The 27,077-nt window shown below is 42.0% G+C and overlaps 1 protein-coding gene across 26 annotated transcripts in view; it reads left to right on the forward strand.

Annotated features, from left to right (window-relative positions):
- LOC138851484 (FH1/FH2 domain-containing protein 3-like) overlaps positions 1-27,077 on the forward strand; it is a gene marked incomplete at its 3' end in the record, with an annotated part of 70,627 nt that overhangs the window by 26,438 nt on the left and 17,112 nt on the right. For 14 of the 26 annotated variants that reach the window (XM_070080665.1, XM_070080664.1, XM_070080661.1 and 11 more), the window contains 2 exon segments: positions 10,798-10,934; positions 17,866-17,993. In XM_070080665.1, the coding sequence (XP_069936766.1) occupies positions 17,877-17,993 (117 nt within the window). 26 annotated transcript variants of the gene reach the window in all.

Below are 27,077 nucleotides of genomic sequence, written 5' to 3' on the forward strand. Positions count from 1 at the left end.
CTTTCAGTAACCTACCTCCTACACCATACAATTGCAACATCTGCCACATTGCCCCCCTATCCACCCTGTCATACGCCTTTTCCAAATCCATAAATGCCACAAAGACCTCTTTAGCCTTATCTAAATACTGTTCACTTATATGTTTCACTGTAAACACCTGGTCCACATACCCCCTACCTTTCCTAAAGCCTCCTTGTTCATCTGCTATCCTATTCTCCGTCTTACTCTTAATTCTTTCAATTATAACTCTACCATACACTTTACCAGGTACACTCAACAGACTTATCCCCCTATAATTTTTGCACTCTCTTTTATCCCCTTTGCCTTTATACAAAGGAACTATGCATGCTCTCTGCCAATCCCTAGGTACCTTACCCTCTTCCATACATTTATTAAATAATTGCACCAACCACTCCAAAACTATATCCCCACCTGCTTTTAACATTTCTATCTTTATCCCATCAATCCCGGCTGCCTTACCCCCTTTCATTTTACCTACTGCCTCACGAACTTCCCCCACACTCACAACTGGCTCTTCCTCACTCCTACAAGATGTTATTCCTCCTTGCCCTATACACGAAATCACAGCTTCCCTATCTTCATCAACATTTAACAATTCCTCAAAATATTCCTTCCATCTTCCCAATACCTCTAACTCTCCATTTAATAACTCTCCTCTCCTATTTTTAACTGACAAATCCATTTGTTCTCTAGGCTTTCTTAACTTGTTAATCTCACTCCAAAACTTTTTCTTATTTTCAACAAAATTTGTTGATAACATCTCACCCACTCTCTCATTTGCTCTCTTTTTACATTGCTTCACCACTCTCTTAACTTCTCTCTTTTTCTCCATATACTCTTCCCTCCTTGCATCACTTCTACTTTGTAAAAACTTCTCATATGCTAACTTTTTCTCCCTTACTACTCTCTTTACATCATCATTCCACCAATCGCTCCTCTTCCCTCCTGCACCCACTTTCCTGTAACCACAAACTTCTGCTGAACACTCTAACACTACATTTTTAAACCTACCCCATACCTCTTCGACCCCATTGCCTATGCTCTCATTAGCCCATCTATCCTCCAATAGCTGTTTATATCTTACCCTAACTGCCTCCTCTTTTAGTTTATAAACCTTCACCTCTCTCTTCCCTGATGCTTCTATTCTCCTTGTATCCCATCTACCTTTTACTCTCAGTGTAGCTACAACTAGAAAGTGATCTGATATATCTGTGGCCCCTCTATAAACATGTACATCCTGAAGTCTACTCAACAGTCTTTTATCTACCAATACATAATCCAACAAACTACTGTCATTTCGCCCTACATCATATCGTGTATACTTATTTATCCTCTTTTTCTTAAAATATGTATTACCTATAACTAAACCCCTTTCTATACAAAGTTCAATCAAAGGGCTCCCATTATCATTTACACCTGGCACCCCAAACTTACCTACCACACCCTCTCTAAAAGTTTCTCCTACTTTAGCATTATTATTATATTGTATTATTATTTTTATTATTTATTTATTATCACACTGGCCGATTCCCACCAAGGCAGGGTTGCCCGAAAAAGAAAAACTTTCACCATCATTCACTCCATCACTGACTTGCCAGAAGGGTGCTTTACACTACAGTTTTTAAACTGCAACATTAACACCCCTCCTTCAGAGTGCAGGCACTGTACTTATTACAATAATTATATTGTATTAATATTATTATTATATTGTATTATTATTATTGTTATAATAATTATTATATTGTATTACTATTATTATTATTATTATTATATTCTATTATTGTGATTATTACAATAATTATTATATTGTATTACTATTATTGTTATAATAAATATTATTATTAGTACGTACATGCGTACGTGGTGAGGGGCTCTTGATCTAGGGATTTGGATGTGTGTTCCAGTTCCCTAAATTAAGCCTGAATACCTATCCCCTCACAAGCACTTCCCCATTATAATAATAATGTAATTATAATGTAATGCAATAATAATACATATAATAATAATATAATATAATAATAATTATAATAATAAACAGCTTCGAAAGGCCGTCACTAGATGGCAGTGAATACCACAACAATGCGGGAGCAGTTATGGCTGCCTCCACTTTGTCACATAATGCTAGAGTACATACCAAGTTCCTATGGTATTTATATTGTTTATTATATTACATCAAGTGTGATAGATAAATAAGCTGTAGACTTGATATTAGCATTATATTCAAGTGTATTTTTCCTGCCTCTGAGAGCAGGAATTCCGCTGGAACAGATTAATGGCTTTTCAATTAATTTAAATGAGGAAAATTGACTCAGCATACGATGGAATAATCCAGATACGAACGAGGTCACGGAACTCATTAAGTTCGTAAGCCGAGGTTCCACTGTAATTGAAAACTGCTGCATTGGTGAAATGTCGTAAAGTACAGTGCTGTGAAGTGGGGCCTGCCAGTACTATATGGTGCTACAGTGTAATAACATTAACCCCACATTCATCACAAGTATGTTATGACTTTGCAAAGAAATGATTTATTATGTTAGTCAATTTTTTCATGGATCTCAATTAGTAACATTGATTTCTTAAAATTTATTGTTTAGTATGCAAAAGGCGGAAATAGAGCAGTCCAGTTCTGCGTTATATGCCTGTCGGCATGCCAGAAGCAGTAGTAGTGAAAATGTAAGCATTTATCAAATATTTTCATAAATACTTGCATACTTATAATTGAGGTGCTACAATTAGATGCTGTCTGTGTAGTTCAACTTTATTCAAGCTTGTTACCTGCTTTATGACAGTTTCCTCAACTTGTGTATGTCACTACGATTCTTAAATCTCTCAAACCAACCTTTGCTGGCTTTAAATTCACCAATATGAGCACTAGTTCCAGGCATTTTTCCCTGTTCACCTGGGTGTTAGTTGACTGGTGTGGGTTGCATCCTGGGAGACAAGATTAAGGACCCCAATGGAAATAAGTTAGACAGTCTTCGATGACACACTTTTTTGGGTTATCCTGGGTGGCTAACCCTCTGGGGTTAATTGTTTCTTGGTATTCTCAATAAGCCACACCAACAACGGTGCTACAGCAGCAGCAGCTGACAGTGCTACAGCAGCAGCAGCTGACAGTGCTACAGCAGCAGCAGCTGACAGTGCTACAGCAGCAGCAGCTGACAGTGCTACAGCAGCAGCAGACGATGCTACAGCAGCAGCAGACGGTACTACAGCAGCAGCAGTAGCAGCAGACGGTACTACAGCAGCAGACGGTACTACAGCAGCAGACGGTACTACAGCAGCAGACGGTACTACAGCAGCAGCGGCTGATGGTGGTACAGCAGCAGCAGCAGCTGACAGTGCTACAGCAGCACCAGCAGCTGACAGTGCTACAGCAGCAGCAGCAGCAGCTGACAGTGCTACAGCAGCAGCAGACAATGCTACAGCAGCAGCAGACGGTACTACAACAGCAGCAGCAGCAGCAGCAGCAGCTGACGGTGGTACAGCAGCAGCAGCAGCAGCTGATGGTGCTACAGCAGCAGCAGCAGCAGCTGATGGTGCTACAGCAGCAGCAGCAGCTGACAGTGCTACAGCAGCAGCAGCATCAGCAGTTGACCATGGTACCACAGTATTTCGATAATATTTCTCACCCTTTTTACCACAGGGTTGGCACTAGAAGCTTTCTTGGGGCCCATGATCACTTATTTTGCAGATAAAATCACCAAAAACACTGTAATAATATGAAATGTTACGATTGTATGCTTGGATGTTACCGCGGAGGCTGGCTTGTAAACAATGCCACCGGCAGAACATGTGAGGTTGGCTCAGGCCTCACATAGACGTGTCTGGGACGAACAGCGTTGAGCGGGTTTTTTAGCAGTATGCGAGGCAAAATCTTAGCAATAAAATGTATCGGTATGCGGATTTAACGTTATGTAAGGCCAACGGTATGCGGGGGTCCACTGTACTCATAAATTCTAGTGGCTTCAAATCAAGCGGGAGAAACCTGGTAGGCCCACATGTGAGAGAATGGGTCTGTGTGGTCACTGTGCACCACATAAAAAAAATCCTGCAGCACACAGTGCGTAATGAGAAAAAAAACTGACCGTTTTTTTGGATTAAAACACCGACTTTGAGGTGTATTTTCGTATAGCATTTATCGTTGTATTCTTGTTTTCATGGTCTTAGGTGATAAAATGGAAAACATATTACAGAAATAGAGATGATTTTCATTACTTTCACAATGAAAACGGCCTTGAAACTGAGCTCAAAGTAGCGGAAATGTTTGATTTTTACCAATGTTCAGGAGTAAGCAAATCACACTACACATCCAATACACGTCAACTGGGGAGTCTAATATTCTTTCACTAGTGCACTGATATTATTTATACCATTTTTAAAATAATGCAGTAGTCTGCATACCAGTAAATTTTGTATTTTTTTGTATGAATAAAAAATCAAAATAGAAAGCAATAGTAATATAAGAGGGGCCTAGAGATGTGACTAATGAACAGAGGATATGTTATTTTAGTGCCAAGAATGTCTACCTTGTTTATTCTGGACCCCATTTTGAAATTGGCATCTTTTTTGATTTGCGTGAAATTGGCCAAATTGCCAATTTCTGACCACTTTATTGGGTAGTTCAGATTGGTAAATGGGCGGTTTCTTGTACTCAACTGATAGATAAAATGGAGTTCTAAAGAAACAGCTATGAGTTTGGTCAACTGGAACAACAGAATTGGCTAGAAACGGCTAAAATTCGAAATCGCCGATACGTATATGTCGCCGAGACCGCTAACTTCGCGGCAGCGTAATTCCATGAGTTTTCGACCAAATTTCGAACTTTTGGTGTCATTACCATCGGGAAAAGATTATCTATCATTTCATAAGAAACAATTTTTTTTTTTTTTTTTTTTTTTTTTTTTTTTTTTTTTTTTTTTTTTTTTTTTTTTTTTTTTTTTTTTTTTTTTCAAAAAATTTTGCGACATAGAATGACAGTTTCAGAAAGGGGCCTGTGACAGTCAAAGGGTTAAAGTGTATGTAGGTGCCTGGAGGTAATGGTTTCCTTGAAACATACTGTGTTTTGGCATCATTGCATTAAATTGTAGCTGCAGCTCTGAGCCCATTGCAATAACACAAACTTCTCTTATGCTGACCTTACCATGGAGGATTTTATCTAAGGCTAGACAGTTTATTTTACAAGGAATTCTGGCCAGGGCCTTGTAAATCCTATGAAAAGTCCATGATCATGTCGTCTTTCTCCAGGGCCACAGCAGACGTTTCTGTTTCCGTGCCTTTTGGTTTGTGAAGTAGGTCTCTTTAACCCCTTGACTGTCGCAACCCCCAATCCTGAAGTGTCTCCTGGTATCGCAAAATTTAAAAAAAAAAATTATTTTTTCTTGTGAAATGATAGAGAATCTTTTCCCGATTGTAATGACACCAAAATCGTGAAATTTGATGGAAAACTCACGGAATTAGGCTCTCGCGAAGTTAGCGACCTCGGCGATATTTACAAATCGGCGATTTCGCCCACTTTGACCCCTATTTTCGGCTAATTCCATTCTTCCAATCGACCAAACTCATAGCTATTTCTTTAGAACTCCATTTTTTCTATCGATTGAGTACAAGAAACTGCCCATTTACCGATTTCAACCACCCAATAACATGGTCAGAAATTTGCAATTTGGCCAATTTCACAAAAATTAAAAAATATGACAATTTCAAAATACAACCCAAAATGAACAATGCAGACATTCCTGGCTCTAAAATAACATTTTCTTTATTCATCAGTCATGTCTCCAAGCACCTCTGATATTACTCTTGCTTTCTATTTTGAATTTTTATTCAAGCAAAAAATAGAAGATTTACTGTTATGCAGACTACTGCAATACTGTAATAATTGTATAAATAACATCAACCCATTCATGACTGCATATTAGAATGGCTAGTTGGACATTTATTGGATAATGACATCATTTGTTTACTTTTGAACTTCGGCAAAACTCAAACATTTCCCCTACTTTGAGTTCCATTTCCAGGTTCTTTTTAGAGTTAAATCAATCAAAATCACCTCTATTTCTATAATATGTTTTCCATTCTATCAAATGAGATCAAGAAAACGATAATACAACCATAAATACTATACAAAAATAGACCACAAAGTCGGCGTTTTAATTAAAAAAACAGTTGGATTTTTTTTTTCTCATTATGCACTGCACTGCATGCTCCAGGATTTTTTTTATGTGGTGCACACTGACCACACAGACCCATTCTCTCACATGTGAGCCTACCACCTTTCTCCTGCTTGATTTGAAGCCGCTAGAATTTATGAGTATATATACGTCAAACACGGTACCTCGTAAGACGTATATATACGACCTCGACAGTCAAAGGGTTAAAGTTACCAGGTATGTAGTATTGTAGATTTCTGTCTTTATAATATTTATCAATGAGGCTCTCGTACGATTTTAAAGCTTACCTGGTTGTTATAACTGAAGTTAGTTTGTAATATGTGGGATGAACCTGCGTCCCATTTTGAATATCTCTTGGAGAGATTTAGGACATTTCAAGTAAATGTAAATGACTAGAAGTTATCTGTTGGTCATTTTAGTATAACTTTGTTGGGTCATGATGTTGGTAGTGGCAAGAAATTTTGCCAAAGTTTTTGTTATTGAAAATTATCCATTTGCTCTTGATAAAAAGTTGCTACAAAGATTGTGGATTTGAAGAGGCTTTTAAGTATTTATTTATTTATTTATTTATTTATTTATTTATTTATTTGAACATGATACAGAAAAGTACAAGGAATACAATTTTTAAAGTGCAGCATGCCAAAGCCCCTTGTATGCAGAGCATTATGGGCAGGCTTAAAATTAACTTAACATTAACTAAGCAATGATATATTCAGTGGTACAAAAATTATTGTAAAACAGATAACAATTTAGTACAAATGAGTATTACAAAGACAGGTCATATGGTCATTTACTGTGTTGCTGTGTAATCAGTAGAATGGAGTATTCTGTTAGGTAATGAAGTTAACCCTTAAACGGTCCAAACGTATATATACGTTCACTCGCGCAGCGCCCCGAATATTTTGAAAAAAAAAAAAAATTTTTTTATATAGAAAAAAAGAGCACTTTTTTTAAGTGTTTTAGTACTTACCGAGGTATGAGGCCGCGAAGTTGGCACTTGGCAATCACCTGACGGCAACATGAAGCACTGCTGCTTGCACAAATTCAACATATTTACCGTTTTCTTCCATTTTTTTTTTCATTTTCTTGGTTTTCATGATATGATAATTATGTTTCATAGTAAGTCATTTGATATCAATGCCAATTTTTGTTTATACACCAATATTACATACAAAATTTTTATCACATTGTCTTAAACACACATGTACACACTGACAGGTAATTTTGCACACCTGGCTGAATCACACATTATTATCTACAACTATATACAAGTATTTACATGTCCCACTTATGTTTCTAGAACTCCACAATTGTATGATACTCCATGAAGCATGGATTCATACAGAGTGCCACCCCACACTGGTGACACATGAATCGTGTGTCCTTCCGCTGTTGGGGTCATTTTTTGGTGGTAGCACACACAATACACTTTTTCTGGGCATTCTTATTCTTTTGGGTAGGTGGTATTGGTACCAGATAGTGACAGTTAGGAGTGATTCGGTCTGGCACTTCCCCCACTGGCTGTGGTTGGGGGACAGGTTGTGGTGTGACAGGTCGCTGTTGAGGGGAAGGTACAGGTGTGGTACCATACTTTCTTGCTATCTGTTTGATGAAATTCAGAGAGAAATCTGCAAAACGTTGTCGTTTTCCAGTCTTTACTTCGTACATATTGAATGCATTGAGCACTGCATTGTCTACAAGGTGAAAAAACAGTTTTATATACCACTTGCGACTCCTACGCACACAGTCAACAAACCCTATCATCATGTCACACTTGTCAACTAGTCGCATGTTGTTCGTATAGTCCACGACAGCAAGTGGCTTCACAATAGGTTCGTTGTTGAACTTGCTCAGTCTGTCTGTTTGTACCATCTCGTTTCTGTGGATGGTTGATAGCAATGTCACGTCTCGTTTGTCATGCCACGTCAGTGCCATGATGTCATTAGCATGAAACGCTTGCACTTCACCTTCAACACTGCCTCCAGTGAACCTTGGCATATGTTTCCTATTCCTTCTCACTGTTACACATATATCAGTATTGTTCACACGTAGGAAATCAGCAAGCATAGGGCTTGTATACCAGTTGTCTGTGTACAATGTATGGCCCTTGCCAAGGTATGGTTCCATCATCCTGCGAACAACATCACCGGAAATGCCCAACATCCTGCTGTCATCATCGAGTGTGTTTTTCCCTGTGTATACAATTACATCCAACACAAGACCACTCTCACAGTCACACATAACAAAAAGTTTTATACCAAAGCAATTATGTTTGCTCGGTATATATTGCTTGAATGACAGGCATCCCTTGAACAGAATCAAGGACTCATCAACAACAATGTTCTTGAAGGGATAAAAGTATACACTGAATTTCTGCTTCAAATACATAAACACTTCCCGGATTTTGTATAGAAGGTCATTTCTGTCTGGCGTATTTCTGTCTGCGAAGTGCAACATTCATAGCAACAGAATGAATCTGTTGCAGGGAAGGAGGTCACGGAAAACTGGAGTACTGATGAAGTGGTCTGTAGACCAGTAATTACGTATATTGTTCTTATAGATATGTGGCATAAGCATGACAGTGGCAAGGAATAAATACATTTCAGCCACTGTTGTGTCTTTCCACCTGTGCAGCCGTGATGATTCTCCAACCTCTGTTGTGTTGTTCATGACATATTGGTAATAAATGTTTGTCTGAGTCACTATCAAGTTCATTATAGGCTCGTCAAAGTACAACTGGAAATAGTCTAACTCTGTAGACTCATTCGTTATGGGACTTTCTGGCTGGATACCACTTCCACTAGCATCAAAATCACAAGGCTTTGGCACGAATATACTTTGTGTCCAGTTCCACTCACAATCACATGGTGCAGGGTGGACCTGTGGCATGGGGCGAGGGGGGGCAGGAGGAGGAGGGAGAGGAGTGGAGGCAGCACATGGTTGAGGGAGTGCCGGGCGGTCCTTTGTCTGTCCACCCACTGCGCCATGTGGTCCAGGCACAATGCCACCCACCACTACTTCCTCCATCCCCGCATACTCCCCTTTGTGATCACTTTCACTATCAGTGGCCGGGGTTTTGGATTGTGACCTGCCACGACCCTTGGGGATTGCATATGGCACACTGCCTGAACGTAGATAACGACACCTAAAAGTACGTTTCACTGGTGAATAATGAACGTCACTATCACTAGACGAATCCTCAATTGGCATAAAATCAATCTCATCATCACTTACATCACTTTCACTATCACTACTAAAACACCAGGAAAATGATAGTTTCCTCTTGCAAAGTTGCCTATGGGTAACACTTGCCACTATAGAGGTGCTTGGCCCAGGGTCTTCTGTGGCCACACTGGCCACCCCAGAAGTGCTTGGCCTAGGGTCTGATGTGGCCACACTGGCTACCCCAGAGGTGCTTGGCCCTAGGACAGGTGTCACTACCCCAGAGGTGATGGGCTGGGGGTCATCTGGGTTATCGTCGATATTTTCACTAATTCCTTGAATATTACTGGCCCCATTGGTGTCAAATCCACTAAACACTCGAATAGTAGAGTGTTAATACAATGAGGCGTGAGTGAATCACGAGGATGTGCCATGATGTTGACCCAGGATGGAGCTGAATGTAACTGGTCCTACCATGTGGTATCCAGGTGTCCCAGATTTTTTGTATACTGCGCACACCCATTCTCTCATGTCTAGGCGACTCAGGCCTATCGCGCTAATTTTGAACGAATGAAAAATAAAACGATCACCTCCAAACATATATACGTTTGGGGCGCTACGCACGTGAACGTATATATACGTTTGGACCGTTTAAGGGTTAAATAGTAACAAAGTTTGATTGGGTCACAGGTTGACATTTATGAGATACAATAATGAGATACATATATGACATACAATTTATGAGATACAATTTATGAGATACAATTATTCAGTATTTATTTAGTTGTGGGTGAGTAAGTGATTTTTGAGAAGAGACTTGAATTTATAAACAGTGTTTCTTTTATATTCACAGGTAATGAATTCCAGATTTTAGGGCCGTTTATGTGCATTGAGTTTTTGCATAGCGCGAGATGGACATGAGGAACATCAAAGAGTGATCTGTGCCTTGTGTTATGGTCATGTGTTCTGTTAAGGTTGGTAAGGAGATGTTTGAGGGGAGGCTTTATGTCAGAGTTAAGTGTTCTATGTATGTAGTAGGTGCAGTAATAAGTATGGATGTTTTGTATTGTGAGTAGGTTTAGAGTTTTGAATATTGGTGGAGTGTGTTGTCTGTAGTGGGAATTTGTTATCATTCTGACTGCAGCCTTTTGTTGGGTGATTAGTGGTCTGAGATGGTTTATTGTTGTTGAGCCCCATGCACAAATTCCATAGGTGAGATAGGGGTAAATAAGTGAGTGATATAGGGCCAGGAGGGCTGATTGTGGAACATAGTACTGTATCTTCGATAGTATGCCTACGGTCTTGGAAATTTTTTTGGAAATTTGTTGTATATGTGTTTGAAATTTGAGTCTATTATCAAGGTCGATTCCTAAGAATTTTCACTCTTATAGAAATAATTTGTTTCTTATATTTTTGAAAGGCATTTGTTTCTGTCTTACAGTTGATGAATGTGATTGTGAAGTAAGGGAAGCCATAGCCAAGAAGAGGTAGCCAGAAGCAGTGAGTCGAAATCATGGGGAGTGCAAACCTGAGGCAGCAAGTGGAAACTAGAATAGGAAGCCTGTGGAAAACTACCTGGTATGTATTATTGTTTAATTGTCAAAGTGAGGCAGATTGATGTCTTAAAAATATTTATGAAAGGTTACCTGACTGTTATAATTGTATTTGTTCATACGTGGGATGAAAATGTGTCCTTTGTTCAATATGTGTTGGATAGGTTTAGGACATTTAAAGTAAATGTAAATGACTTCAAGTCATATGTTGGCCATTTGAATACCACTTTGTTGGATCTGGAAGGTAGTGGGAAAGTGCCATGTAAATTTGCCATTAAAATTTGCTATTAAAAAATAAACACTCTGCCTGTGTGTGTCCCTCCCTCCTTCCCTCCATCCCTCTGCCTGTGTGTGTCCCTCAACCCCACTCTGCCTGTGTGTGTCCCTCCCCCTCATCTGCCTGTGGGTGTCCCTCCTCTCTCTGCCTGTGTGTGCCTCTCTCTCCCCCCCCTCTCTGCTTATGTGTGTGTCCCTCCCTCCCTCCCCCTCTGCCTCTGTGTGTCCTTCCCTCACCCCCTCTCTGCCTGGGTCTGTGTGTGTGTGTGTCCCTCCCTCCCCCTTCTGCCAATATGTGTCCCTCCTCCCTCTCTGCCTATATGTGTCCCTCCCCCCTCTCTGCCAGTGTATGTGCCCCTTCCCTCCCCCCATCTGCCTGTGTGTGTGTCCTTCCCTCCCCCTCTCTGCCTGTGTGTGTGTGTGTCCCTCCATCCCCCTCTCTACCTGTGTGTATGCCCCTCAACTCCCCCCTCTGTCTATGTGTGTGTGTCCTTCCCTCCCCCCTAATTACCTAATATAATCTGATTTCTTGATACAAATTTCTTTATACATAACCCTTCTTAAATAAAAACTTGAGGCACTTCAAACACTAAACTTTATGTTCGGAGGCACTTCAAACACTAAACTTTATGTTTGGAGGCACTTCAAACATTAAACTTTGTTCGGAAGCACTTCAAACACTAAACATTAGGTTCTGAGGCACTTCAAACACTAAACTTTATATTTGGAGGCACTTCAAACACTAAACTTTATGTTCAGAGGCACTTTAAACACTAAACATTATGTTCTGAGGCACTTCAAACACTAAACATTAGGTTCTGAGGCACTTCAAACACTAAACTTTATATTTGGAGGCACTTCCAACACTAAACTTTATGTTCTGAGGCACTTCAAACACTAAACTTTATATTTGGAGGCACTTCAAACACAAAACTTTATGTTCGGATGCACTTCGAACACTAAACTTCATTTTCTGAGGCACTTTAAACACTAAATGTTGTTTAAAATAGTATGAAACACTAACAAGCTGATGAGTAAGACATGTGCAAGAGTTGAATATCTTTAATGTTGAATTATTTTGCCTACGTGGTTGGTTTCTTCAGTCAAATACAGAGAAAGGATTGTAGGCAGCAGGAATAGTGAAGAGGTAACAATGATGTAATCAGTTGATCAACCTTAGATAAATAATTTGAGGTAGTCAGTCCCTCAGCCTTTTGAAGGCTTCAGGTTCATATTGCTCCAAACCATGGACATCAACTCTTCTCCAGGCTGAGGGACTCACCATCTCAAACTATATCTCCAAGAATGATTGACTGATTACATAATCTTCACTTTGCTACTGCTCTTACTGCCTACAATCTTTTCTCTACATTTGACTGAAGAAGCTTACCAAATAGGTGAAACATTTCAACAGTAAAGGTATTCAGTTGTTGCTTGTGTGTCTTACTAAACTTTGTGATATGCGGCCATCTACTGTTTGACATATATCAGACCATCAAACACTACATGTACACACTCCTATAGGCTCTACTCTCTCTCATGCACTCTTTTAAATTAACATTATGGTCAGCCCTTAATATAACTTACTAATGCAGGGAAGGTGATTGTTCATGCCAGTTGTCTTTTTGTCCGAGTAACAGTAACAGACAATATTTGGATATAATGTAATAAGACTGCTAAACCCAAAACATAAATTTGCTGAGTGGAATTAAGTCCAAATTTTACTTATGTTGCCAACTTTAAGAATAACAGACAGTTCTAAAATTTGACAAACTTGTTGCTTCCAAGTGTTGTCCGACCACAGATTTGGTGTGTCAGTAATCAGTTAAATGCTGGTCAGTTAAGCATTCCTGGTGCTAAACTAACATTTCCTCTGTTCATTAGTTAAGTTTTCAGGCTTTACAAATGAATTCCATTTTGATTTTTAATTCACATAATGAATTTTTATTCAAACCAAAAAATTGAAGATTTACTGTCATGCAATATTGTAATAATTGTATAAATAATATCACCACATTTGTGAACGTATATTAGACCCACCAGCAGGCGTGCATTAGACGTGTGAGGTCATTTGTTTACTCTTGAACATAGGCAAAAATTTAACATTTCTGCTACTTTGAGCTCAGTTTCAAGCCATTTTCAGTACTAAAACCAATCAAAATCATCTCTATTTCTGTAATATACCTTCCATTCTATCAAATGAGACCAAGAAATTGCAAATACAGCCATAAAGAACATACAAAAAAAAATGCAAAGTTGCTGTTTTAATCGAAAATTACTATCTGAGTTTTTTCTCTCATTGTGCACTGTGTGCTCCAGGATTTGTTTTATATGGTGCACACATACCACATAGATGTATTCTCTCATATCTAGGCCCAAATTTACTTCTCACAGCTTATCAGAGTGAGCTGAGCTCATGACGTAGATCTACAGCACGGACCATCATACTTTTTTTTGGTTATTTTATTTAACAAAAATTTAAATATGTAATTTAATCATGGCCTCCTTGTGTCCCCAAGAAATAAGTTCTGTGACTGTAAGTGAACATCAGCAGCTAAGTTTGCACATTTGTCTCTCCATGATAAAGTTACAGTTAAGAAAAGAGGCCATTCAACACCAGATATTCAAATATCTCAGACAAGAATAAGCAACAACAAGAAGTATATTCGTAGCTTTAATTCTGAATGTTACCAAGGGAAAAGTTGGCTTTGTGGCTGTGGTGTACAAAATGCATTGTTTTGCTTCCCGTGTTTGCTGTTTGAATGTGATGTAACATGGACAAAAGATGGTTCTAGAAGTATAAACAAAATAAAAAAAAAACAGGAGAAGTCAAAGATCCACAAAGAAAATGTGGTTTCACTGTCACTTTTAGGAAATGTAAATATTAAGGAGAAAATTTGTGAAGCATACAGGCTGGAACTATAACAATTTATGTAAGTATAAAATATTCTTTTTTTTTTTTTATGATTTTATCAACCGTACGTATAAATTTTTTTTATATGCTTCTTTCATTTTACACAATATTACAAAAATTGCCAACAGTTTTCTGAAGCAGCACCTCCACTAATTTTAGCTATGAACTGCCACTGTATTTAACTATCCTTGATCTTGCAGTGCTAATACCAAAAATAAATAAGTGCCTTGATGCTTGCTGCTTGTTACAGGTGGCCTCCTAAGCAAAGATAGTATATATTCTTTTTGCAAATACACTCTGAAATAAGTGTGGATAACAGCTGCCTATAAAAGTTTTATGACTAAGTTGCAATATAAAGCACCTGTCAAGTTTTCACTAATTTCTTTCTTGGTCAAAATCATAAGAATAGTAGCAGCATGACAAGTGTCTTTTTTTTTTTTTGCATAGTTTCAGCAACATGAATATTTGGTTCATTTTCTGAAGGTCGCTGCATAACAATTTTAAAAATAATAATTTAACCCTAACAGTAACCCTTAAACGGTCCAAACGTATATATACGTTCACGCGCGTAGCGCCCCAAATGTATATATACGTTTTCTTTGTCATTCATTCAACATTGCCACAATAAGCCTGAGTCACCTAGACATGAGAGAATGGGTGTGTGAACTCACTGTGTTCCATATTAAAATAATTGGGGATGCCTGGGTACCATATGCTCTTTTTTCCTTTTAAAAGAAAAGATTTCTTTTTTCCTCAAAAAATTTGGGGCGCTACGCGAGTGAACATATATATACGTTTGGACCGTTTAAGGGTTAAGTAATTAAGTTTATTTAGGTACAGGTATACACAAATTCAGTTACACAAATTATCATACACACAGTGGAACCTCAGTCTTTAAACAGCTCCCTACCTGAACAATTTGGTAAAAAAAAAAAATCGCTCGGTAGTTGACCATTTGCTCGGCAATTCACCAAACAAATACAACATGCCACAACTTCACTGTCAACTATTTCTTGTTTCTTTGCATTTTTTGGGTGTTTTTTTATATTGTATAAATAAATCACCATGGTTTCTAAGATTAGTGATAACAGCCAACAAAAAAGAAATTTGGTTGGGAAAAATTCATTTGGTACTAAAACAGTTTGGCACTCAAACAGCCTTCTGGAATGTTAGGTAAGTTCAACTACCAAGGTTACACTGGATTAACGGATGTCCTGTGGTAGTAGGTTGGTAGACACCAACCACCCAGGGAGGTACTACTGTCCTGTGGTAGTAGGTTGGTAGACAGCAACCACCTACAGAGGTACTACTGTCCTGTGGTAGTAGGTTGGTAGACACCAACCACCCAAGGAGGTACTACTGTCCTGTGGTAGTAAGTTGGTAGACACCAACCACCCAAGGAGGTACTACTGTCCTGTGGTAGTAAGTTGGTAGACACCAACCACCCAAGGAGGTACTACTGTCTTGTGGTAGTAAGTTGGTAGACACCAACCACCCAAGGAGGTACTACTGTCCTGTGGTAGTAGGTTGGTAGACACCAACCACCCAGGGAGGTACTTCTGTCCTGTGGTACTAGGTTGGTAGACAGCAACCACCTACGGAAGTACTACTGTCCTGTGGTGGTAGGTTGGTAGACAGCAACCACCTACGGAGGTACTACTGTCCTGCCAATTAAGTGTAAAACGGAAACCGTTAATTGTTTTACATGATGGTAGGATTGCTGGTGTCTTTTTTTCTGTCTCATAAACATGCAAGGTTTCAGGTACATCTTGCTACTTCTACTTAAACTTAGGTCACACTACACATACATGTACAGGCATATATATACACAACCCTCTGGGTTTTCATGTTTTCTTACTAGTTCTTGTTTATTTCCTCATATCTCCATGGGAAAGTGGAACAAAATTCTTCTTGCATAAGTCATGCATGTCATAACAGGCAACTAAAATGCCATGAGCAAGGGGCTAGTAATCCCTTCTCCTGTATATATTACTATATTTAAAGAGAGAAACTCGTTTTTCTTTTTAGATCACCCTGTCTTGATGGGATATAGCCGGTTTGTTGAAAAAATTATTAATATCCGTACATTACCTAGGATAACACAAAAAAGTCAGAATCCATTGATTCATCATGAGCACTTTTTTGATATTCCAATTTTTTTTAATTTTTTGAATATTAACCATTTAACTAATTCTTCTGAATTTTCAAATAAATTTATATTATACAAGTAATCCTCCTCCTTGCCTGTCTATATTGGCAGTAATTATGAGCAGGACATTATGCTAGACACATGGTGTCTCTATTATTGGTAAAAAAACATACTGAAATGTGTCATAAGTATGTTCCCAAATTTAATAATGTCCAGTGTGTTCTGAGAATTATAGAAAATGCTTTATACAAAATATAAAAGAACAAATATACAGTGCACTCTTGCTTTCTTTTAAATTATTAATGTGAAACCATTATGGTGTTGATAGGGGTGGCCACCTCATTCAATTTTTTATAATTATGGTGCTTACTGGAAACTACTGTTCACACCCACAAAATGCTACTTTTCTACAGTAATCAACATAAAGAATTATGTCATGCCTTACACATTCCCATGAATGATATTATACATTTCTCAATACATACAGCTTGCTTGGCTATTTTGCATTTGTTATTGTGTAAAACTTTTATATCTTAATGTAATAACTGTTATTCTAACTATACAGTATATAATGAAAACAACCCAGTTCCATATAATGGTGGGCCCTGCTTAAACAGCAGGTTATACAGTATATAATGAAAACAACCCAGTTCCATATAATGGTGGGCCCCGCTTAGCAGGTTAGCTTCCGGGGTAATGATGTTAAAAACAAATTTGATGAAAAATGAAACATAGCAGTTTTCACTTTCAAATGCATATAAAAGCCTGATAACATGTTTACAATATCATATATTAAGTGAACAATACAGCTAGGTCTAAAAAAAACATATACATTCTCTCCTCACTTAGCAACATACTCGTTTACTAATGCCTCGGACTTATGATGGGCTATCTGACCAGTGTGGATACCTAAATAATGTATATTAGAGCTGATTTCCTCTTATTCTTTTATTTCAATAACAGTACATTATTGTATAAACAGTTAAAAATATACCAGATATGTTATAAATGGTGCAAAGATGGTTGACACAAACTCACTACTATTATAGTATGATCCTCACTTAGCGACGAATTTGTTTAACAACGTGGTCTCAGGAACGGAACTCTGTTGTTAAGTGAGGAGAGGCTGTACAGTACACACAATACTTACCTTAAAATACTTTTTGTCCTTAGCTTATAATGAGTGGTAAATATATTTATTGTATGAAATCTGAATAAATAAAGAATTAGTATAATTGAAAACTGCTGCATTTATGAAATGTCATAAAGCAAAGTGCTGTAAAGTGGGGCCTGCCTGTACTATATGGTGCTACAGTGTAATAACATTAACCACACATTGATCAGAAATATGTTATGACTTTGCAAAGAAATGATTTGTTATGTTAGTAAATTTTTTCATGGAACTCAATGAGTAACATTGATTTCTTAACATTTATTGTTTGGTATGCATAAGACAAAAGTAGAGCAGGCCAGTTCAGCATTAAATGCTTGTCAGCTTCTGACTTAAGTACAGTATAATTATATTTTGCAAAGTTAATTCCAAAAGATAGTGATGCTAAATTGAGTTTAAAGTTTGGCTATGTTTTTTTCTGCATGTACACGATTCTCCTCCTGAAGGGAGAAACAAGATGACCATTGCAAGACACTTCCTAGATTACTGTGAGAAAGCCAATAAAAGAATTTATGCCAGCAATTGGTGTGGCTTACACATCCATTCTAGGCTCCTCTACATAACAACTGACTGGGTAAATATTGAAGTTATTGTTCATTAAAACTGTAAAAGAATTTCAGTGCAGACAGATTAGACGTTCAAGATTACATTATTTGGTTACATATACATACCCCATTTTGTATGTCTATTTATGTCAGCTGGAGACAAGTAAAATCGAACGTAGATCTATGTTCGGAGTGCTACACGAGCGAACGTAGATCTACGTTTAGACAGTTTAAGGGTTAAATATTATATAGTAGTACGTATGCAGGGTAAGCAGAAATTATAAGGTTGAAATTAGTCATAATTGGGGAAGAAAAAGAGTGGTTAAGGATTGAGCATAGAAAGTTCCAGGAACAAAAAGAGTTAGAAATGTTTAGGGCTCAAGAAAGTAACAAGGAGAGGCAGTTTGCTTCTCAACAAGCCACAATAAATAGAGTAGAGGCATTTAATTTGGACAGAGTCATAAAATTTGTGCCAAATTTCCTAAAGATGCAGACCAGTTTTTCCTGTTGTTTGAAAGGATGGTCAGATCCCAAGATTGGCCGGACAAGAAATGGGTGACATTAGTACGAACCCAGTTAATTGGTAAAGGGTTACAACCAGTTAGTTCTCTAGAGGAATGGGACTTTTCTGATTATAATAAACTGATGGAGGTAGTTTTACTTGCTTATCAGATGTTGCCAGAAAGGTATCAGCACAAGTTTAGAGGACTAAAGTTTCAGGCAGGTCAGTTTTTGGTGGAATATGGTTAGAAGTTGTCGCTTATAAACACAGGGTGTCGCTCAAAAGGTGTGGTAGACAATTATGAGGGTGTACTTTCCCTAATTTTGCTAGAGGATCTTTTGAGAAATGTTCCTCCTGACCTTAAGGTATATCTTGAGGAGAAGGATCTTAATGATTTTAATCATGCTTTACAACTGGGTGATAGATTTTTAGCTAACCAAAAACTTGATAGTAGTTACCACCCAGAACTTATTAATGCATGTAATGGTAAGTTTTCTCCACCCACCAGTAGGATTAAGAAATTTCAGAAGTTTAAGCTGCATTTTTCAGCCTCATAACCACCAGAGCTTTAATAACCTTAATTCTCCAGTACATGCCCAGGAAAGTTTTAAGTCAGCTGTCACAGGTCCAGGAATACAGGGAACATGTAGGAAGAGCCCAGTTCCCCAGGGACAAGGGCCCCAGCCTATGCCAAGTGGGCTGGGGGCTTTTTAACCTTATTACTGTACATATTACAATAAACAGGGACACCTGCAGCCATATTACAGAAAATGCTTAGGGACCAAGCTGCAGCAGATGCTTGACGATTTTGTGAAAAACAAAAATTACACTGGTTATTTAAGTGTATGTAGTTGTCTAGGGGATAATGGTTCTCTTGAAAGATGCTGTTTTTGGCATCAATGCTTTCAATTGTAGATGCAGTTCTGAGCCTATTGCAGGAACAGAAACATGTTCTATGTTGACCTCACCTTGGAGGAATTTTATCCAAAGCTAGACAATTTATTTTACGAGGAATTCTGGACATGGCCTCATAAATCTAGTGAAAAGTCCCTGCTCATGCCTTCCTTTTCTGGGTTAGTAGATGTTTATGTTAAGGGGCATGATGGTGTCTGTCCTTTGGTCATACTACAAGGACATAAATGACAGCTCTTTGTCTGAACAAAGCCAATGAGAAGGAAGCCCACCAGAGTTGTGATGGTTTGTGGGACCCTTGTGAAGCAACAAGTCTGATCGAAGGTGGTTCCAAGTGTGTCTTGCTTTCAAATGATTTGATTTTTGTATCTGTAAATATTGTCCATATACAATGGAACCTCTGCTTATGAATTTAATTCATTCAGTGACCTTGTTCGTATCCTGACTTGTTCATGTGCTGGATTAATTTTCCTCATTTAAATTAATTGAAATGCTATTAATTCGTTCCATGGGAATTCCTGCTGTCAGGAGGCATGACAAAATAGTACTTTAGTATGATACTTTGGCTTATTTATTTATCACAATTCATCTAATATGACATAATAAACAATATTAACAACATAGAAACATGATATATACTCTAGAATTAATAAAATAGGCCATAATGTGGCAAGTGCTGGCGGTGGCAGAAAGCATCCACCATTTACTCTCCCACTCTAGTATCTTCCCAGTCCATAACCCCACACCTAGCTTGTGTTTATCTGTGATTAGTGGTGAGGTTGTTACATGTGTAACCACAGGTGTGGTCAAGACAGATGTATATATAGGTGAAGATGTGATCACTGTGGCCACGGTGGTGGTGGCGGCCAGTGGTGGTGGTGGCTTTCAGCTGCCTCACTCTCTGCTACTGCCTCATTTTCTGCTGCTGCCTCACTCTCTGCTACTGCCTCATTTTCTACTGCTGCCTCACTCTCTGCTGCTGCCTCACTCTGCTGCTGCCTCACTCTGCTGCTGCCTCACTCTCTGCTGCTGCTTCACTCTCTGCTGCTGCCTCACTCTCTGCTGCTGCTTCACTCTCTGCTGCTGCCTCACTCTCTGCTGCTGCCTCACTCTCTGCTGCTGCCTCACTCTCTGCTGCTGCCTCACTCTCTGCTGCTGCCTCACTCTGCTGCTGCTTCACTCTCTGCTGCTGCTTCACTCTCTGCTGCTGCCTCACTCTCTGCTGCTGCCTCACTCTGCTGCTGCCTCACTCTCTGCTGCTGCCTCACTCTGCTGCTGCTTCACTCTCTGCTGCTGCCTCACTCTGCTGCTGCCTCACTCTGCTGCTGTTTCACTCTGCTGCTGTTTCACTCTCTGCTGCTGCCTCACTCTGCTGCTGCTTCACTCTCTGCTGCTGCCTCACTCTCTGCTGCTGCCTCACTCTGCTGCTGCTTCACTCTCTGCTGCTGCTTCACTCTCTGCTGCTGCCTCACTCTGCTGCTGCCTCACTCTCTGCTGCTGCCTCACTCTCTGCTGCTGCCTCACTCTCTGCTGCTGCCTCACTCTCTGCTGCTGCCTCACTCTGCTGCTGCTTCACTCTCTGCTGCTGCCTCACTCTCTGCTGCTGCCTCACTCTCTGCTGCTGCCTCACTCTCTGCTGCTGCCTCACTCTGCTGCTGCCTCACTCTCTGCTGCTGCCTCACTCTGCTGCTGCCTCACTCTCTGCTGCTGCCTCACTCTGCTGCTGCCTCACTCTGCTGCTGCCTCACTCTGCTGCTGCCTCACTCTCTGCTGCTGCCTCACTCTGCTGCTGCCTCACTCTCTGCTGCTGCCTCACTCTCTGCTGCTGCCTCACTCTGCTGCTGCCTCACTCTGCTGCTGCTTCACTCTGCTGCTTCACTCTCTGCTGCTGCCTCACTCTGCTGCTGCCTCACTCTGCTGCTGCCTCACTCTGCTGCTGCCTCACTCTCTGCTGCTGCCTCACTCTGCTGCTGCCTCACTCTGCTGCTGCCTCACTCTCTGCTGCTGCCTCACTCTGCTGCTGCCTCACTCTCTGCTGCTGCCTCACTCTCTGCTGCTGCCTCACTCTGCTGCTGCCTCACTCTGCTGCTGCCTCACTCTCTGCTGCTGCCTCACTCTCTGCTGCTGCCTCACTCTGCTGCTGCCTCACTCTGCTGCTGCTTCACTCTGCTGCTGCTTCACTCTGCTGCTGCCTCACTCTGCTGCTGCTTCACTCTCTGCTGCTGCCTCACTCTGCTGCTGCTTCACTCTCTGCTGCTGCCTCACTCTGCTGCTGCTTCACTCTCTGCTGCTGCCTCACTCTGCTGCTGCTTCACTCTCTGCTGCTGCTTCACTCTGCTGCTGCCTCACTCTGCTGCTGCCTCACTCTGCTGCTGCTTCACTCTCTGCTGCTGCCTCACTCTCTGCTGCTTCACTCTCTGCTGCTGCCTCACTCTGCTGCTGCTTCACTCTCTGCTGCTGCCTCACTCTGCTGCTGCTTCACTCTCTGCTGCTGCCTCACTCTGCTGCTGCATCACTCTGCTGCTGCCTCACTCTGCTGCTGCTTCACTCTCTGCTGCTGCCTCACTCTGCTGCTGCTTCACTCTGCTGCTGCTTCACTCTCTGCTGCTGCTTCACTCTCTGCTGCTGTCTTCTTCATTTCTCTACCTCTTTTTCATAATTTCTAATCACTTCCTGAGCTTCTTGCTGATATTATATGAATACTGTCTCTTCGGGCGAGGCATTGTGTAAGAAATTTGTTAGGTTAAACATAAAATTTTGCATCCCAAGGGTCTGCAGCAGTCACTAAGAGCGACATACATGTACCTTCTTTTCCTTACGACCCTTGGTTGGCACCGAGATAGCCATGGTCTTGCAGTAGCTACAGCCACCCACAGGGTTACCTTGGTTGGCACCGAGATAGCCGTGGTCTCACAGTAGCTACAGCCACCCATAGGGTTCCCTTTGTTGGCATCAATATAGTCGTGGTCTCACAGTAGCTACAGCCACACATAGGGTTACCTTGGTTGGCACCGATATAGTCGTGGTCTCACAGTAGCTACAGCCACACATAGGGTTACCTTGGTTGGCACCGAGATAGTCGTGGTCTCACAGTAGCTACAGCCACACATAGGGTTGGTTGGCACCGAGATAGTCGTGGTCTCACAGTAGCTACAGCCACACATAGGGTTACCTTGGTTGGCACCGAGATAGTCGTGGTCTCACAGTAGCTACAGCCACACATAGGGTTACCTTGGTTGGCACCGAGATAGTCGTGGTCTCACAGTAGCTACAGCCACACATAGGGTTACCTTGGTTGGCACCGAGACAGTTATGGTCTCACAGTAGCTACAGCCACACATAGGGTTACCTTGGTTGGCACCGAGACAGTTATGGTCTCACAGTAGCTACAGCCACACATAGGGTTACCTTGGTTGGCACCGAGATAGTCGTGGTCTCACAGTAGCTACAGCCACACACAGGGTTACCTTGGTTGGCATCAAGATAGTCGTGGTCTCACAGTAGCTACAGCCACACATAGGGTTACCCATAGGGTTGGTTGGCACCGAGATAGTCGTGGTCTCACAGTAGCTACAGCCACACACAGGGTTACCTTGGTTGGCATCAAGATAGTCATGGTCTCACAGTAGCTACAGCCACACATAGGGTTACCTTGGTTGGCACCAAGATAGTCGTGGTCTCACAGTAGCTACAGCCACACATAGGGTTACCTTGGTTGGCACCGAGATAGTCGTGGTCTCACAGTAGCTACAGCCACCCATAGGGTTACCTTGGTTGGCACCGATATATTCATGGTCTCACAGTAGCTACAGCCACACAGGATTACCTTGGTTGGCACCGAGATAGTCATGGTCTCACAGTAGCTACAGCCACACATAGGGTTGGTTGGCACCGAGATAGTCGTGGTCTCACAGTACCTACAGCCACACACAGGGTTACCTTGGTTGGCATCAAGATAGTCGTGGTCTCACAGTAGCTACAGCCACACATAGGGTTACCTTGGTTGGCATCGATATAGTCGTGGTCTCACAGTAGCTACAGCCACACATAGGGTTACTTGGTTGGCACCGAGATAGTCATGGTCTCACAGTAGCTACAGCCACACATAGGGTTACCTTGGTTGGCACCAAGATAGTCGTGGTCTCACAGTAGCTACAGCCACCCATAGGGTTACCTTGGTTGGCACCGAGATAGTCGTGGTCTCACAGTAGCTACAGCCACACATAGGGTTGGTTGGCACCGAGATAGTCGTGGTCTCACAGTAGCTACAGCCACACACAGGGTTACCTTGGTTGGCACCGAGATAGTTGTGGTCTCACAGTAGCTACAGCCACACATAGGGTTACCTTGGTTGGCACCGAGATAGTCGTGGTCTCACAGTAGCTACAGCCACACATAGGGTTGGTTGGCACCGAGATAGTCGTGGTCTCACAGTAGCTACAGCCACACACAGGGTTACCTTGGTTGGCACCGAGATAGTCGTGGTCTCACAGTAGCTACAGCCACACATAGGGTTACCTTGGTTGGCACCGAGATAGTCATGGTCTCACAGTAGCTACAGCCACACATAGGGTTGGTTGGCACCGAGATAGTCGTGGTCTCACAGTAGCTACAGCCACACATATGGTTACCTTGGTTGGCACCGAGATAGTCGTGGTCTCGCAGTAGCCACAGCCACCCATAGGGTTACCTTGGTTGGCACCGAGATAGTCGTGGTCTCACAGTAGCTACAGCCACACATAGGGTTACCTTGGTTGGCACCGATATATTCATGGTCTCACAGTAGCTACAGCCACACATAGGGTTACCTTGGTTGGCACCGAGATAGTCATGGTCTCACAGTAGCTACAGCCACACATAGGGTTGGTTGGCACCGAGATAGTCGTGGTCTCACAGTAGCTACAGCCACACACAGGGTTACCTTGGTTGGCATCAAGATAGTCGTGGTCTCACAGTAGCTACAGCCACACATAGGGTTACCTTGGTTGGCATCGATATAGTCGTGGTCTCACAGTAGCTACAGCCACACATAGGGTTACCTTGGTTGACACCGAGATAGTCGTGGTCTCACAGTAGCTACAGTCACAGATAGGGTTACCTTGGTTGGCACAGAGATAGTCGTGGTCTCACAGTAGCTACAGCCACCCATAGGGTTACCTTGGTTGGCACCGAGATAGTTGTGGTCTCACAGTAGCTACATCCACCCATAGGGTTACCTTGGTTGGCACCGAGATAGTCATGGTCTCACAGTAGCTACAGCCACACATAGGGTTGGTTGGCACCGAGATAGTCGTGGTCTCACAGTAGCTACAGCCACACACAGGGTTACCTTGGTTGGCATCAAGATAGTCATGGTCTCACAGTAGCTACAGCCACACATAGGGTTACCTTGGTTGGCAACAAGATAGTCGTGGTCTCACAGTAGCTACAGCCACACATAGGGTTACCTTGGTTGGCACCGAGATAGTCGTGGTCTCACAGTAGCTACAGCCACACATAGGGTTACCTTGGTTGGCACCAAGATAGTCGTGGTCTCGTAGTAGCTACAGCCGCACATAGGGTTACCTTGGTTGACACCGAGATAGTCGTGGTCTCACAGTAGCTACAGCCACACATAGGGTTACCTTGGTTGGCACCGAGATAGTCGTGGTCTCACAGTAGCTACAGCCACCCATAGGGTTACCTTGGTTGGCACCGATATATTCATGGTCTCACAGTAGCTACAGCCACACATAGGGTTACCTTGGTTGGCATCGATATAGTCATGGTCTCACAGTAGGTACAGCCACACATAGGGTTACCTTGGTTGACACCGAGATAGTCGTGGTCTCACAGTAGCTACAGTCACAGATAGGGTTACCTTGGTTGGCACAGAGATAGTCGTGGTCTCGCAGTAGCCACAGCCACCCATAGGGTTACCTTGGTTGGCACCGAGATAGTCGTGGTCTCACAGTAGCTACAGCCACACATAGGGTTACCTTGGTTGGCACCGATATATTCATGGTCTCACAGTAGCTACAGCCACACATAGGGTTACCTTGGTTGGCACCGAGATAGTCATGGTCTCACAGTAGCTACAGCCACACATAGGGTTGGTTGGCACCGAGATAGTCGTGGTCTCACAGTAGTTACAGCCACATACAGGGTTACCTTGGTTGGCATCAAGATAGTCATGGTCTCACAGTAGCTACAGCCACACATAGGGTTACCTTGGTTGGCATCGATATAGTCATGGTCTCACAGTAGCTACAGCCACACATAAGGTTACCTTGGTTGACACCGAGATAGTCGTGGTCTCACAGTAGCTACAGTCACAGATAGGGTTACCTTGGTTGACACAGAGATAGTCGTGGTCTCACAGTAGCTACAGCCACCCATAGGGTTACCTTGGTTGGCACCGAGATAGTCGTGGTCTCACAGTAGCTACAGCCACCCATAGGGTTACCTTGGTTGGCACCGATATATTCATGGTCTCACAGTAGCTACAGCCACACATAGGGTTACCTTGGTTGGCACCGAGATAGTCATGGTCTCACAGTAGCTACAGCCACACATAGGGTTGGTTGGCACCGAGATAGTCGTTGTCTCACAGTAGCTACAGCCACACACAGGGTTACCTTGGTTGGCATCAAGATAGTCATGGTCTCACAGTAGCTACAGCCACACATAGGGTTACCTTGGTTGGCACCAAGATAGTCGTGGTCTCACAGTAGCTACAGCCACACATAGGGTTACCTTGGTTGGCACCGAGATAGTCGTGGTCTCACAGTAGCTACAGCCACACATAGGGTTACCTTGGTTGGCACCAAGATAGTCGTGGTCTCACAGTAGCTACAGCCGCACATAGGGTTACCTTGGTTGACACCGAGATAGTCGTGGTCTCACAGTAGCTACAGCCACACATAGGGTTACCTTGGTTGGCACAGAGATAGTCGTGGTCTCACAGTAGCTACAGCCACCCATAGGGTTACCTTGGTTGGCACCGATATATTCATGGTCTCACAGTAGCTACAGCCACACATAGGGTTACCTTGGTTGGCACCGAGATAGTCATGGTCTCACAGTAGCTACAGCCACACATAGGGTTGGTTGGCACCGAGATAGTCGTGGTCTCACAGTACCTACAGCCACACACAGGGTTACCTTGGTTGGCATCAAGATAGTCGTGGTCTCACAGTAGCTACAGCCACACATAGGGTTACTTGGTTGGCACCGAGATAGTCATGGTCTCACAGTAGCTACAGCCACACATAGGGTTACCTTGGTTGGCACCAAGATAGTCGTGGTCTCACAGTAGCTACAGCCACACATAGGGTTACCTTGGTTGGCACCGAGATAGTCGTGGTCTCACAGTAGCTACAGCCACACATAGGGTTACCTTGGTTTACACCGAGATAGTCGTGGTCTCACAGTAGCTACAGCCACACGTAGGGTTACCTTGGTTGGCACCGAGATAGTCGTGGTCTCACAGTAGCTACAGCCACACGTAGGGTTACCTTGGTTGGCACCGAGATAGTCGTGGTCTCACAGTAGCTACAGCCACACGTAGGGTTACCTTGGTTGGCACCGAGATAGTCGTGGTCTCACAGTAGCTACAGCCACACGTAGGGTTACCTTGGTTGGCACCGAGATAGTCGTGGTCTCACAGTAGCTACAGCCACACGTAGGGTTACCTTGGTTGGCACCGAGATAGTCGTGG

Source organism: Cherax quadricarinatus, unplaced genomic scaffold, assembly GCF_038502225.1.
Source record: "Cherax quadricarinatus isolate ZL_2023a unplaced genomic scaffold, ASM3850222v1 Contig768, whole genome shotgun sequence".
Lineage (NCBI taxonomy): Eukaryota > Metazoa > Arthropoda > Malacostraca > Decapoda > Parastacidae > Cherax > Cherax quadricarinatus.